The 13,056-nt window shown below is 38.3% G+C and overlaps 1 protein-coding gene across 1 annotated transcript in view; it reads left to right on the top strand.

Moving 5' to 3' along the window:
• dnah6 (dynein, axonemal, heavy chain 6) overlaps positions 1-13,056 on the top strand; it is a 49,710-nt gene that overhangs the window by 29,875 nt on the left and 6,779 nt on the right. Inside the window, exons 59-74 of the mRNA XM_088407298.1 lie at positions 575-778; positions 1,181-1,306; positions 1,754-1,918; positions 2,040-2,107; positions 2,204-2,384; positions 4,117-4,296; positions 4,413-4,646; positions 7,548-7,683; positions 7,793-7,965; positions 8,505-8,695; positions 9,262-9,422; positions 9,665-9,753; positions 9,982-10,128; positions 10,231-10,369; positions 10,799-10,918; positions 11,339-11,460. Coding sequence (XP_088263424.1) covers positions 575-778; positions 1,181-1,306; positions 1,754-1,918; positions 2,040-2,107; positions 2,204-2,384; positions 4,117-4,296; positions 4,413-4,646; positions 7,548-7,683; positions 7,793-7,965; positions 8,505-8,695; positions 9,262-9,422; positions 9,665-9,753; positions 9,982-10,128; positions 10,231-10,369; positions 10,799-10,918; positions 11,339-11,460 — 2,436 coding nt within the window. The remainder of the gene's footprint in view (positions 1-574; positions 779-1,180; positions 1,307-1,753; positions 1,919-2,039; positions 2,108-2,203; positions 2,385-4,116; positions 4,297-4,412; positions 4,647-7,547; positions 7,684-7,792; positions 7,966-8,504; positions 8,696-9,261; positions 9,423-9,664; positions 9,754-9,981; positions 10,129-10,230; positions 10,370-10,798; positions 10,919-11,338; positions 11,461-13,056) is intronic.

Below are 13,056 nucleotides of genomic sequence, written 5' to 3'. Positions count from 1 at the left end.
GCCACTGTTTGCCTTGCGTATCAAGAATATGATGACGGGTGCTTGTGTAAACTGTTGTCAAGAGAGAGATTTGCAAAGGTACTGGCAGCCACGGTAAGACAAGAGCCCAGTTGAACATACAGTACTATAGACCACACTAGGGCTGAGCAATTAATCAGATCATTGTGAGTGTGGCTTCTCACTATTCTAAAAACATCATTATCAAACAAAAACTATTGTGTGTTCGCAAGTTCATACCATAATACCCTTGTACGTAGTAAGCACTGATGTGTATGGGATTCTGCCGTCTCTGTAGTCCATGCATGCTTATTTTGTTTTTAGTGTATTTTCTGGTTCTCTTGAGTTATACTTAAAGTTGGTGATTCCAATTTCACCCGATTTCTGACTGACAAGTATTCAAGGAAAACATTGTCCAGTTACACACATTTCCATCCCAGATTAGCCCAGAAAGTCCCAAGACTTGTGAAATAGACCAACACAATAACATACAAAAATGTAACTATGGAAATGAAATCATCTGTGGTCAAATTTAAGTAAATGTATTCAAGTTTTCACATCTTCCATTTTTCTTCAGCTTGTTGATGAGTGGATAATACAGTGCCAGAACCTGAAGATCCCCATAAGTTGCAGCTTCAGCCTTATCAACATTCTGGGTGACCCGTATGTCATTCAACAATGGAATAACGAAGGTCTACCCCGAGACACAGTCTCCACAGAAAATGGAATACTGGTGAATGAGGGTCGCCGCTGGCCTCTCATGATTGACCCCCAGGATCAGGTGGAGGATCTAAGTGTCCCTAACCTAGCATATAAAGTATTATTGACTGAAAAGTGTTTATTAATTAAGACTCGCCTAATAGCACATGAAAAGTCAAATGTGTTCATTGTGTTTACTTTAGAGCAGCTCATGTTTCCGTGCTCATTTTCAATTAAATAGTAACTGGAAATAATACAGTAGATCATAGCGGAGACATGGTGCCAGAATAATTGTTTTATGTACAAATATAGACTTACAAATGTTTATACAAGATTATACTACAAATGATTTTAAAATGTCCACTGACAATGAAGCATGTGGAAGTTTCACCGGCTGAAATACTGTCCGAGTAGAATTTCTGTTAGCATAATATTCCACGTTCAAACATGCCTTGTTAAATATAGCCCATTCTTTCTTCATTAGGCTAACCGATGGATACGCTCAAAGGAGGGCAAAAATGGTCTAAAGGTGATCAAGCTCACTGACCCAAACTTTCTTCACAAGCTAGAAAATGCCATTCGAATGGGCATGCCTGTTCTGCTGGAGGAGGTAAAAACACACCATGTTCAACTTTCATGTCACACTTAGATGACCATAATTGCGCATGATTATTTATGTCGCTTTACAGATGGACATGTTTTAAGATTCGCAAAGCAATTGAAGTAAAACAAATGTCATTGACAAAATTACAACTCATGCAGGCTAATTATAAAGCACTGAAGATGTGTCCGATGAAAGAAAATGAAAACAAGAAGTCAGGTCTGGAGGCTATGCTCTCGGCTCTGAAAATCACAACTCAATTTCCAAATACTTCTGAATCACACTGCACATGTGCAATGATCACAAAGAATAACTACCATCTGCCATCCAGAAAAATATGGCTTATCCTACACAAAATTCTCCTTTTAAAAAACGCCTCTTCAAACTGCAGTCATGATCTTGAGGAGCAGTAAAACTTGACACGTCTACGCTTTGTGTTTTCTTCTGTATGTGTAGTTAAAGGAGAACCTGGATCCTGCTCTGGAGCCTGTTTTGCTGAAGCAGACATTTGTGATGGGCGGACGGACTTTGATCAGACTTGGAGACTCAGATATTGATTATGACAAAAATTTTCGGTTTTATATGACAACTAAATTGGCCAATCCACATTACTTACCAGAGGTAGTGACAGCACCTTTTCTCACAATTTGACATATTTTCATTCATTATACTCACAATTGTGACGTAGCAATAGCATTTTGTTGTTGTTGTATTAATTTTTCAATAAGTTTTTACTGCACAGGTGTGCATCAAAGTAACAATCATCAACTTTACTGTGACAAGGTCTGGCTTAGAGGATCAACTGCTTGGGTACAACACAACACACACACACACAAAACAGTTTGCAGCTGTAAATCGTCCATCACCATCACAGTCCCCATTTTTCTTCAAACTTTCTCTTCTCAGAGATGTGGTGTGCCTAGAAAGTCCACACTTGGAAGAGCAGAGAAACGATCTGGTTGTCCGCATCAATAATGACCGGATCCAGTTAAAGAACATAGAGGATCGCATTCTGAAGCTTCTCTTCACATCTGAGGGAAACATACTTGATAATGAGGAACTTGTTACCACTCTTCAGGAATCAAAGGTAAATCTCAGACACCTTAAGTATTTTGATGTAAAATGTGATGTTACGTTATCGATCATTTCATCAATCTTATTCTACAACTATTGGATTAGTAATGCCCATTGTATTTTCCCCCCTGCACACCGAACAGATTTGGTTTTGATTTCAAATTCAATTTTTGATCCCTCACAATTAGAATTTGTATATATTCAAGTAGTACCCAATTATAAATTAAGTACCTTGCCATGATCAGTCAGGATTTTGTTGTTGTGGGTTTTTGTTGTTTTGGGGTTGTGCTTATGTTTCTAGTTCAGGTCACTGTTCCCCTCCTGTCTGTCTCTTAAAGCCCCAGTTTTGTTTCAGTCGTTTGTCGGGTCATTGTCTTGCTGTCATTCTGTCCGAGTCCACCATCTTCCCCGAGTTAGTTCCTACCATCCTGTATCCGTTCCCTGCTGCCTCCTGTGAGGTTGTCTGTTTCAAGTTTTTTGTTGTTACCTTCTAATGTTTTTCTTCCTGTTGATCCTTTTAATCAAACCTTTTTTGCTTTGAGCTACATCCCTCTCAGTTTCCTGCATGTTTGGGTCCCCATCATTTCTCCTCTCCATTCAACATGCTCAGACGTCACATACCTGGAATAGGGCTGTGCAGATCTATCTAACTATCAGTAGAATCAGGACTAAAGTCGATAACAATATTGTATTGATATGACAGAGATAGTGTCGATCCTTTCCTTTATTTATGTATTATTTATATATTTTTGTTCCTCACAGGTCCCTCATGCAATCCCCTTTTAGTGCATGCGCATGGGATATATTTGCCGACCTGCCACAAGTTACAATCTTTTGTATTTTCAGTTTCATTTAATACTATTTTGGAGCACAGTTTGTTGATTTATCTATTTATTTTTAAACATTTTTAATTCCAGTTTCAGGTTTCATCTGAGTATAGTCTTCATTAAATCTGCCTCTGTATATTCCTTATTTGTTTTATGCATAGATTTTTAGTCATGCTACTGTTAGTATGACTAAAAACAATATAAAACTAAATTTAAAGCTCAACTTAATGTAAAATATATATATATATATATATAAAAATTGGGGTGGCCATTGCTCAGGCAGTGGAATAGGTCACCAAAGATTCCGCTGTTCAAATCCTGCTATGTCCGAGTGATGTCTTACTGTGTCCTTGGGCAAGACACACCTACCTTGCCTCCAGCGGCGATCGAAGGGGCTGTTGGCGCAAACTGGCAGCTGGGGCTACATCACATAGTACCACCAATGTATGAATTTTTGAGTGCATGAATAATGTATCCATTGTAAGGCATCTTTGAGTGTCCAGAAAAGGGCTACATAGAAGTGAGGCATTATTATTGTGTAATAATATTTTGACACGGATAAGACTTCAACAAGAAAACATAATGATATAAAAAAATATATGTTAATGGGACAAATGAGTCAAAATACTACAATAGTATATGAACCTAAAAGTACTTGGTATCTGTATTGTGCTACTGGCAGCAGTATTTACTTGCTATGGATCATTTCCAAAATATCAAGTGTCCCACAGCTCTACCTTCTAATAAATTCACAAATTGAGTTGATTTCTTGTCAGATGTATCTTTTGATGTCAAACTCATATGGGTTAAGTAGGAGATATTGGAGAAATCCGCCACAATGTTTCATTGTGTGTGCTCGTCACTGTTTTATAATTCTGCTCCTATGTTTTTTTCATTCGTGTTTTTTACATTCCTCAGGTGACATCAGCAGCTATAAAGCAACGACTGGAAGAGGCTGAGGCCACCGAGCTCATGATCAATAATGCAAGAGAGGGTTACCGATCTGTAGCCACCCGAGGCTCTGTCCTGTTTTTTGTCATCGCCAGTCTCTCTGAGATTGACCCAATGTACCAGTTTTCACTCAAATACTTTAAACAAGTGAGAAAGACAGAATTTGCTGTTAATGAAGCCATAAAAAAACTTGGATTAGTATCATGTGATGAGCAAAGACGTTTGTAATTTTGTTTCATCTTTCTTTATCCTGCCATCTGCAGCTCTTCAACACCACAATTGAGACCTCTGAAAAGAGTGATATTTTGCAAGAGCGTCTCCAGATCCTACTGGACCAGATCTTACTCAATTCCTACATAAATGTTTCCCGGGGCCTCTTCGAGCAGCACAAGCTCATCTACAGCTTCATGTTGTGTGTTGAGATCCTGAAGCACCATGGTGACATCTCCGAGGCAGAATGGCAGAACTTCATTCGGTCTACTGCAGGCATGGAAAAGGTTGGCTGGCGAATGGCATTACGCTTAAAATAGATTGTTGAAAAACCTGCGATTTTAGGGTCTTCATTTAAAATAGATAGGCTGACTCAGTGTCCAGTTGAGGACAAGAAAAAAAAAATATGAGTATGACTAATGAGGGCAGTAGATTGCAAGACATTCTGTCAAACCGTCTGCCTGGATTGTAGCAATAACAGCTCATTTCTGCCATAAATGCTTAATCAGAGAAGATATTTCATCCAATTTGGTTTCAAAGTATTCTCATGATGAACAGAAAATGGAAATATGTGCGTGTTTGGGGGGGGGGTATTGAAATGCATTTGTTAAATGCTTTAGAGCGCAAACAGAAAGAAGAAAAAAAATATTAAATTTCAGTCAGAAAATCAAAAATAATGTGCCAGTTTCCATAGGTAACATGCTAACACAAGGAAATGAAATGACATTAATTGCCAAATTGTCTCAGCTCATAATGAGGTGATGCCTCCTTCCTCATGAGATTTAGTGGGAAAGATTTCTCTGATCCAACTTCCCATAGTCCATCTCCTCTAACCTTTTGAAGCTCTTACTGAGGTTGTGAAGCGTGAACTTGTGGAGGTCACAGTACTGATAGTCAAAGTTGAAGAACTATATTCCCCTAGCTTTTTCATTTGCATAAAGTTGAAAATCCAGCTCTACAGTGAGCTATTGCATTTTGGATCTTGAAATGCGCTTGTTAACATCGTGTTGAAAGCTTAACGAGTATGCATATTATGTGGTTTTCTGATGGATTGTGGCCCAGTACAGCTTTTGCTTCCTCTGTTGACTTCTATGTGCCACTGGAGAAATGATAAAGGTAGAGGGTAGCTGGTGTAACAGTTTGAACGTGTTTCATTGATGTTGCAGTCCTTTCAAACATTTAGCTGGTTATTGTGTGTAAGCCTCAGGCCTATTGTCAACATCAACATGTGACAACAGTCTTTTCTCTAAACTGTTATTTAGGTTGCAAGACTCAAAATAAGCAGTTTTGCATCACTATTTTCCATGCAAATGTTGGACTTTGCGCCTAGTGTACGCACGTGGAATTGCTAAACTGAAAGTCAGTTCATTTGTGTGTCTAAAGTGCCAGGTTTCGTTAGACTTCAACTGTGAGCCGTATTAATCAATTGCCACATGGTTCGTCGTTTGCTGAGAGAAGAAAATGCATTTTTGTTAAGGCTCCATCTTTATTTCACAACGCAAATTCGCTGTCAGAGGAAGAGTAGGATTAGTCATGTGAAGTGGAAGAGGAGAGAAACCCGCTTGTATCTTTTAAGCCCCATGTATGGTAAGATTTTGGCTACAAGGGAAAAACATTCTTTTAATAATGCACATACTTCAAAACATGCCTGGATTTATTTTTTATTTTATCGTCATGTTTATGTTTATTTTATGCACACCAACAGAAAGAAACACACCATCAATGCACAGGTCAACTGCAAAATAAACACACAATACATGGACATCAGTGCAATAGACTAATTAGGGTTTTATTTTGTATTTTTTTTTCCAAGCAGTGGTTGCACTTTGATTAGTCTCACTCCCTCTCACGATTCATTTATCTGAAAATATTGCCATCACATTTTCTAGCAACCAAGACACCGCCATTAAAGAATTATATTCTATTGTTTATTAAGGACACTAAGAAACCGTTTATCAGTTACGTTGACATTTTATGATATGGCAAAAGTCTCTGCTAGCTGCTAACGTGAGGGGGAGACGTATGATGCATTCAAATGCAGTCAGACATTCCAAACAGAATAAAAGGGCATCAATGCACTAAACATAAAAAATACTACGAAAAATAATGTGTTGTGCCATAATATTATTGTTTAATTAAAAAAAAAAAAAAATCGGGGGTTCATCCGGCAAAAAAAATCAACATTTTCCATCAATGTATTATTTTAGTCGCTTATCCTCACTAATGGTGCTGACTTGCTGGTGCCTTTTCCAGCCGTCTTTTGGCGGTAGGCAGGGGACACCATGGACTGGTTGCCAGTCAATTATAGGGCACACAAAGACAAATGGCCATTCATAGTCACAATCACACCTAAGGGCAATTTGGAGTGTCCGTTTTTCCATCACATAATTTTTTGTGTTGTTGAAGTGATGATGCTGCCTTAGATTTAATGCCTCTTGTCAGTCCCGCTCAGGCGTCTGTTGTGGATGGCACGACAAATAAATTTGCTATGCTAATGAGGAGAGCTAGAGGCAACTTGAATTTACAAGCAAATTGATTTGCTGTCACACATGCCAACTATTCTGCTGTTTGGAGACTCTTTCATGAATCTGATTAAGACTTTACTTGAGAAAATTCCTAAACAGAAGATTTTCTGTATTTAAAAATATTATTACTGTATTTTGTTTTGACTCACCAGGGGTCACCAGACTGTACAAAGAAATAATTACTTCCCAGTATTGTGTTCATATTTATAAAATCTTAGAACTTGGACGTCACTCCCTTCTCCCCTGGTAGTAAAAGCTTCCGTGTCCACCCTCATAATTGAAGAAGGGTACATTTGTAAGATCATTTTGACTCCCAATTAACCCCAGACCATTATCTACTTGCAGCTAGTGAGCAGAAATACAGAGTGACTAGTAAAAGGAGCTCTGCTGATTGTTTCTCTTTGGATTTGGACACAATACAACTTGGTCTGGGAGTAATGCATTTGTCTGCTCATTTTATGCAATGAAAGCAGGTTTGGGGATACGAGCTGAATGTCATTCTAAGTGTGATTTCTTTTATGTTTCTCGTTTGTGGCTGGTGTTGTCTTTTACCTGCATCTATCACCATCACTTCTTTTGTGATATACTTTGCATTTACTTTAAATGTATTAGTCAGCCAGACCCCCCACCCACCCAGTCTTGTAATCGTCTCGTATCTCATAGGACTTTGCAGACCCGCCAGATGTCCCGTGGCTAAGTGATTATCACTGGGAGACATCTTGTGAACTGGAACAGTCGCTGCCCTGCTTCAAGGGCCTCTCCAAAGAAATCATTGCAACACACATCCACGTTCAGCTCGGTAAACGTGCACCCCAGCTACTGACTCAATCAGCTTCTGTAATTTGTTTGCCTTTGCTGTGAAAATCTGTAAATTTAGGTTATTAACAAGTCTCTGTCACTTTTGTTAGGAAGTTTTGAGACATCATTTAATCCAGAAACTTGGGAGGGCTATGTGTCACAGTTGCCACCTCTTGACCTGTCAGAAGAGGGGAAGCAAAAGAGTGGAATCCGAGGCTACTGGAATGAAAGGCTGAGTTCCTTCCAAAAGCTGGTCCTTATCAAGAGTTTCATGGAAGAGAAGGTAGGTTATCAATACGTAATGATCATCGTGTCATTAAAAACAGTTTACGCCTCATGTCACTTGGGAGAAGTTATGTGGACTGCTGGACTCTAATTTAGTGAATCTCTTCTTTTTTTTTTGTATATATTTGAAATAAAACCGGCTCATTCATTTCTGACCTTTCAAATGAACACATAATCAGCTTTTTCAAGGTACTTACATCTTTCAAAAAGATCCTGAAGAAAAGTAAACACTTGATTCTGTGTGTTTAATCTTAATGATCCTCAAAATGTAACATCCTTGGAAAAAATAAAACGTCCATTACAAGATCTAGACTAGCCTTGTTTGAGAGAAGGCTGTTTTGCGTTCTTCGCATTCAATTTCTGTAGTTGCACTCAATTAAGTTTTATTTGTCAACCAGTTAATGGACTGCAGTATATGGATTTGCACCCAGCCGAGAGCCGGTCTTCCTGTAGTACTGTATATCATTTGAAGCCATGCTAACCAAAATAATATCGAGATTAAATACTGTGTAAATTCTATCATTCCTCCTTTTTCAGGTTGTTTTCGCAGCAACAGAGTTTGTGATTGTCAGCTTGGGGAAGCAGTTTGTGGAAAACCCTCCCATTGATTTGGCTAATCTCTACAATGACATGTCCTCATCTACGCCATTGGTCTTCATCCTTAGTACTGGATCAGACCCTATGGGTGCCTTCCAGCGTTTTGCAAAAGAGAGGGGTTGTCTTGAAAGGTAAGAACGTGTAAAAGATAAATCAATTGGATTTGTAGATGACTTATCTGTAACCATGTCAATAGCAGAGACATTAAATCCTTGCACATTAAAATCACACCTTACTTTTGTATTGTGGTTTAACAAACATTATTTTAAAACAAACTCACGAAAAATGCTTGGATAAAATGTGTGATGCCCTTAACAGATTGTGATTTTAAGAGAAACGCAGTTTCCCTGAATAATGGACACATAATTTTCAGTCTTTTCTAGCTATACAGTTGTTTTTATCCTAACCTGTTTTATGAGTATGATTTTTTAAAATAATTCTGTCAAACCACAATTTAATAAAGGCAATATCTGATCCCATCTGGTAATTATTATGTAGTTTTGATTTATTAATATAAATTCATGTTATTTCTGTGGCCACTGCGGTGAGTTTTCTTTCAATAATATTTGTGTAGAAACAAATGACCTAAATTACATTTCAAAGGCTTAAAACATGTGATGCAATAAACTTGAATTTTGAAATGGTAAAGAGTAGAGAAAACCTCATATTGAAATAATCTTTTTTCTGTAATCCTTAGAGTTGAGTCCATTTCCCTGGGTCAAGGACAGGGGCCCATAGCAGAGAAAATGATTAAATCTGCATTAGAGGATGGAGGCTGGGTTTTCTTACAAAACTGTCATTTAGCAGTCTCGTGGATGCTCCCTATGGAGGAGATCATCAAGACCTTTGCAGAGCCTGGTAAAAATAAATAAATAAAAAAATCTCACACACACATTTGTGTAACTTTATACATACAGCCTTGTCAATTGATGTTTTATTTGAACTTGCTGTTTTCCAAATGGACATTGTGAACTTGAACAATCACACTCTTTACTTCTAGTTCTCCATGAAATACAATGACAGATGTGTCACCACACTTAAGTTATTCATCTTGTAATGTATCATTTGTATATTGAATGAGGCATTCTTTGGCTACGCAGAAACGTCCATCCATGAGAACTTCCGCTTGTTTCTCAGTTCCATGCCTACTAAAGTGTTTCCAGTAACAGTGCTACAAAACTCTGTCAAGGTAAATATCAGCATCAATTTTAAGTGCATCAGAGAGAAAACGAAAGTGGAAAACATTTTCATCCCATCTACATTCAAGCATGTCAATAACTGCCATGTTTACCCACTGTATATATTGTTTCTTTTTTTCTGATGACATCGTAAAAGTCATACACGACAATTTATGATTCGGAACCAAATATTGATTATGTAATTTTTGATTCTCTTTGGTTGTGTTTGATCCGGCAAGGTGACAAACGAACCCCCTAAAGGTCTGCGTGCCAACATTCGTCGAGCCTTCACAGAGATCTCCAACGATTTCTTTGAGGACCACACCCTGGGCCTGGAGTGGAAGAAGATGGTCTTTGGAATCTGTTTTTTTCATGCAGTCATTCAGGTTCAAAAAACAAAAAAAAGATTGAATTACATAGTCTTTTTTTGATGTGCTTTGGTATATTTTTATACCTTTACGTTTTTACGGTTTTTATTTGTGCTTCAGGAGCGCAAAAAGTTTGGTCCTCTTGGTTGGAACATTCCCTACGAGTTCAGTGACAGTGACAGGGAGTGTGCTCTGCTCAACCTCGACCTTTACTGCAAAAATGAGACTATTCCCTGGGATGCTCTGACGTACATTACAAGTAGGTGAACCCTAATGCATGACTGTATCACAATAACTGTGTTTCAAAGGTTTGACCTTGAAGCTGCATCGTGAGACACGTGTTGTTTTGATTCAATTTTTCCTCACATAACAATGTCACCTCATTCACCATGTACTAAACTTATGAAACTATTTCGATTAATTAGAACTCAGTTTTTATATTTATGATATAGGGCACTGACATTGTTCAGTCCAGGGTGTACGATAGTCGGCTTTTATGCCTGAAGACAGCGGGGCTTCAATTCCCTCTGCTCTATCACAAGTCGAATGAGGATCTTGAGTCACGAGGGGATCAATTTGTGAAGTGGTATATGATTATATACAGAGTGCACTGATGGAAGGCTGTTTTTTGTTTATAATTGTGTCAAATAATTGATGAACTAGATGAAATGTGAGTGTGTATGCCCAGGTGAGATCACATATGGTGGCAGAGTCACAGATTCCTGGGACCAACGTTGCCTCAGAACGGTCCTAAAAGGCTTCTTTTCCCCTAAAACCCTGGTGCCGTGTTACACCTTCTCACCATCCGGTAAGGCTTACATTTCTACTTGTTTATGAATGTCAGTTTAGGAAAATGAAGTGCTTGAAATTACAGTGATTTTGAAAACCTGAATAAAGCTCAAACTCTTTGTAATAGTTTTTTTGTTTATTTTTTTCAATGTCTCTCAAAAGCTTAACATTGTCTTCAAAATATATACAGTATATGAAAACATGTATTGAGTCTAAAATTGCATTACCACACAGAAACAGTAGCCAACATTTATTGTATATTGTTATCATAAATATTGGGTCTGATTATTTTCCAAGACTACGATACCTTCTGGTCAATAATTTTGCCATGTTGTAATACAATTTTTACATGGATTGATGTTGTTTGTCATGTTCGACTGTTATTCTTTTAAACTCAACGACATGTTCCTCTGATTTTCTTGTTTCACCTGTTTATTAGGTCTCTACTATGCCCCTGAGTTAGACACGCTGGATTTATATATAGAGTACATTGAGAACCTTCCAATCATTGATGACCCTGAGGTTTTTGGCATGCATGAAAACGCCAACCTGGCTTTCCAGGTATGAAGCTCACAGCTGTTTAAAAGAAAAAAAAAAAAAAAAAGATTTGTCAACATTCTTCTCTCAGCCATTAAGGGGAACCCCTCTTTCATGGGCACTTAATCAACCATTCCTAGTGTTTTTTTTGTTTGTTTGTTTTTTTTTTTTATGTGTGTACACAATAGTTAATTGAGAAGACCCTCCTGTGTTTAAGGGAATTTGGAATAAACATGAATCTTCATAATAATTCCTTATGATAATAAAAATTGTAAAAACGGGGTCATTTAAAACAAAAGAAATTGTATCCTGTCCTCAAAGTCTGTTCAGATTCAAAACACTGAAAACAACAAGAGTATCCTTTGACCTATGATATGATAACATTTGAAGTCCTAGCTCAGTGTGGTCTTGTTGTCCACAACCAAGGCTTTAAGAGCCGTGATATTAATTCTTTAACCACTGCTGCACTTTATGAATTACTACCTTCCGCAACAGCTGCCTTTCCGTCTTTCACTGGCTCAGTCGATAAGCTCGCGAATGATTTTAACTCGGTTCTTTTAAAGTCCCTTAACTCTATTGCGCCGCTGAAACTTAAAACTCGTCCGAAGCGGCACACTCCGTGGTTTACGGAGGAAACGCGTATGTGTAAATTGTTAAGTAGACAACTTGAGCGTAAATGGCGAACAACTAAACTCGAGGTTTTCCGTCAGGCCTGGTGCGATAGCTTGCTGAAATACAAAGAGGCTCTTAGGTTAGCAAAAACCAATCACTTTTCCAAAATGATTAGTCTTAATAAAAACAACCCAAAGTATTTATTTGAGACTGTAGCGCAGCTAACACAGCAGCAGCAGATTAATCATAATTCCCTCCATTCAGCACACGATTTCATGCAATTCTTTACTCAGCGGATTCAGCTAATAAGGGAAGAAATAAAAAAGGCAGCGCCGCTCACCACCTCGACTTTGAGTGTTGATGCTAGTTCGGACAATCAGGTTCATGAAAGTCTGGCTACCCTGTCCCAGTTTGATTTAGTATCCCTGGAGTGTCTTACCCAACTAGTTAATGCAGCAAAGCCGACGTCCTGCATGCTCGACCCGCTTCCAGGCAAACTCGTCAAAGATTTATTCCCGGTCTTAGGGTCATCTGTCTTGAATATTATCAACCTGTCACTCTCCTCTGGCATTGTACCTGAGACTTTTAAGATGGCTGTCATTCAACCATTACTTAAGAAACCTCACCTAGATCCTGAAGATCTCGCTAACTATAGGCCAGTGTCACACCTTCCGTTTATCGCCAAAATTCTTGAGAAAGTTGTAGCACGCCAGCTTAGCGATTTTATGATAGACAACAATAGATTTGAACTCCTTCAGTCAGGTTTTAGGGCCAACCACTCAACTGAGACAGCCCTAGTAAAAGTGACGAATGATCTTCTATTAGCCTTGGATTCCAACGTCTCATCAGTACTATTACTCCTTGATCTTAGTGCCGCATTTGACACTATTGATCATCATATTCTTATAGAACGTCTTCGATCATGTGTTGGTATCTCGGGATCGGCACTTTCTTGGTTCAGATCTTACATCCTGGGAAGGACGCATAGTGTTTCTTATGGTGATGCGA

Source organism: Hippichthys cyanospilos, unplaced genomic scaffold (genome assembly GCF_059441005.1).
Source record: "Hippichthys cyanospilos isolate Australia breed blue-spotted pipefish unplaced genomic scaffold, RoL_Hcya_1.0 HiC_scaffold_74, whole genome shotgun sequence".
In the NCBI taxonomy this organism is placed as follows: domain Eukaryota; kingdom Metazoa; phylum Chordata; class Actinopteri; order Syngnathiformes; family Syngnathidae; genus Hippichthys; species Hippichthys cyanospilos.
This window is presented reverse-complemented; position numbering and strand designations above follow the sequence as displayed.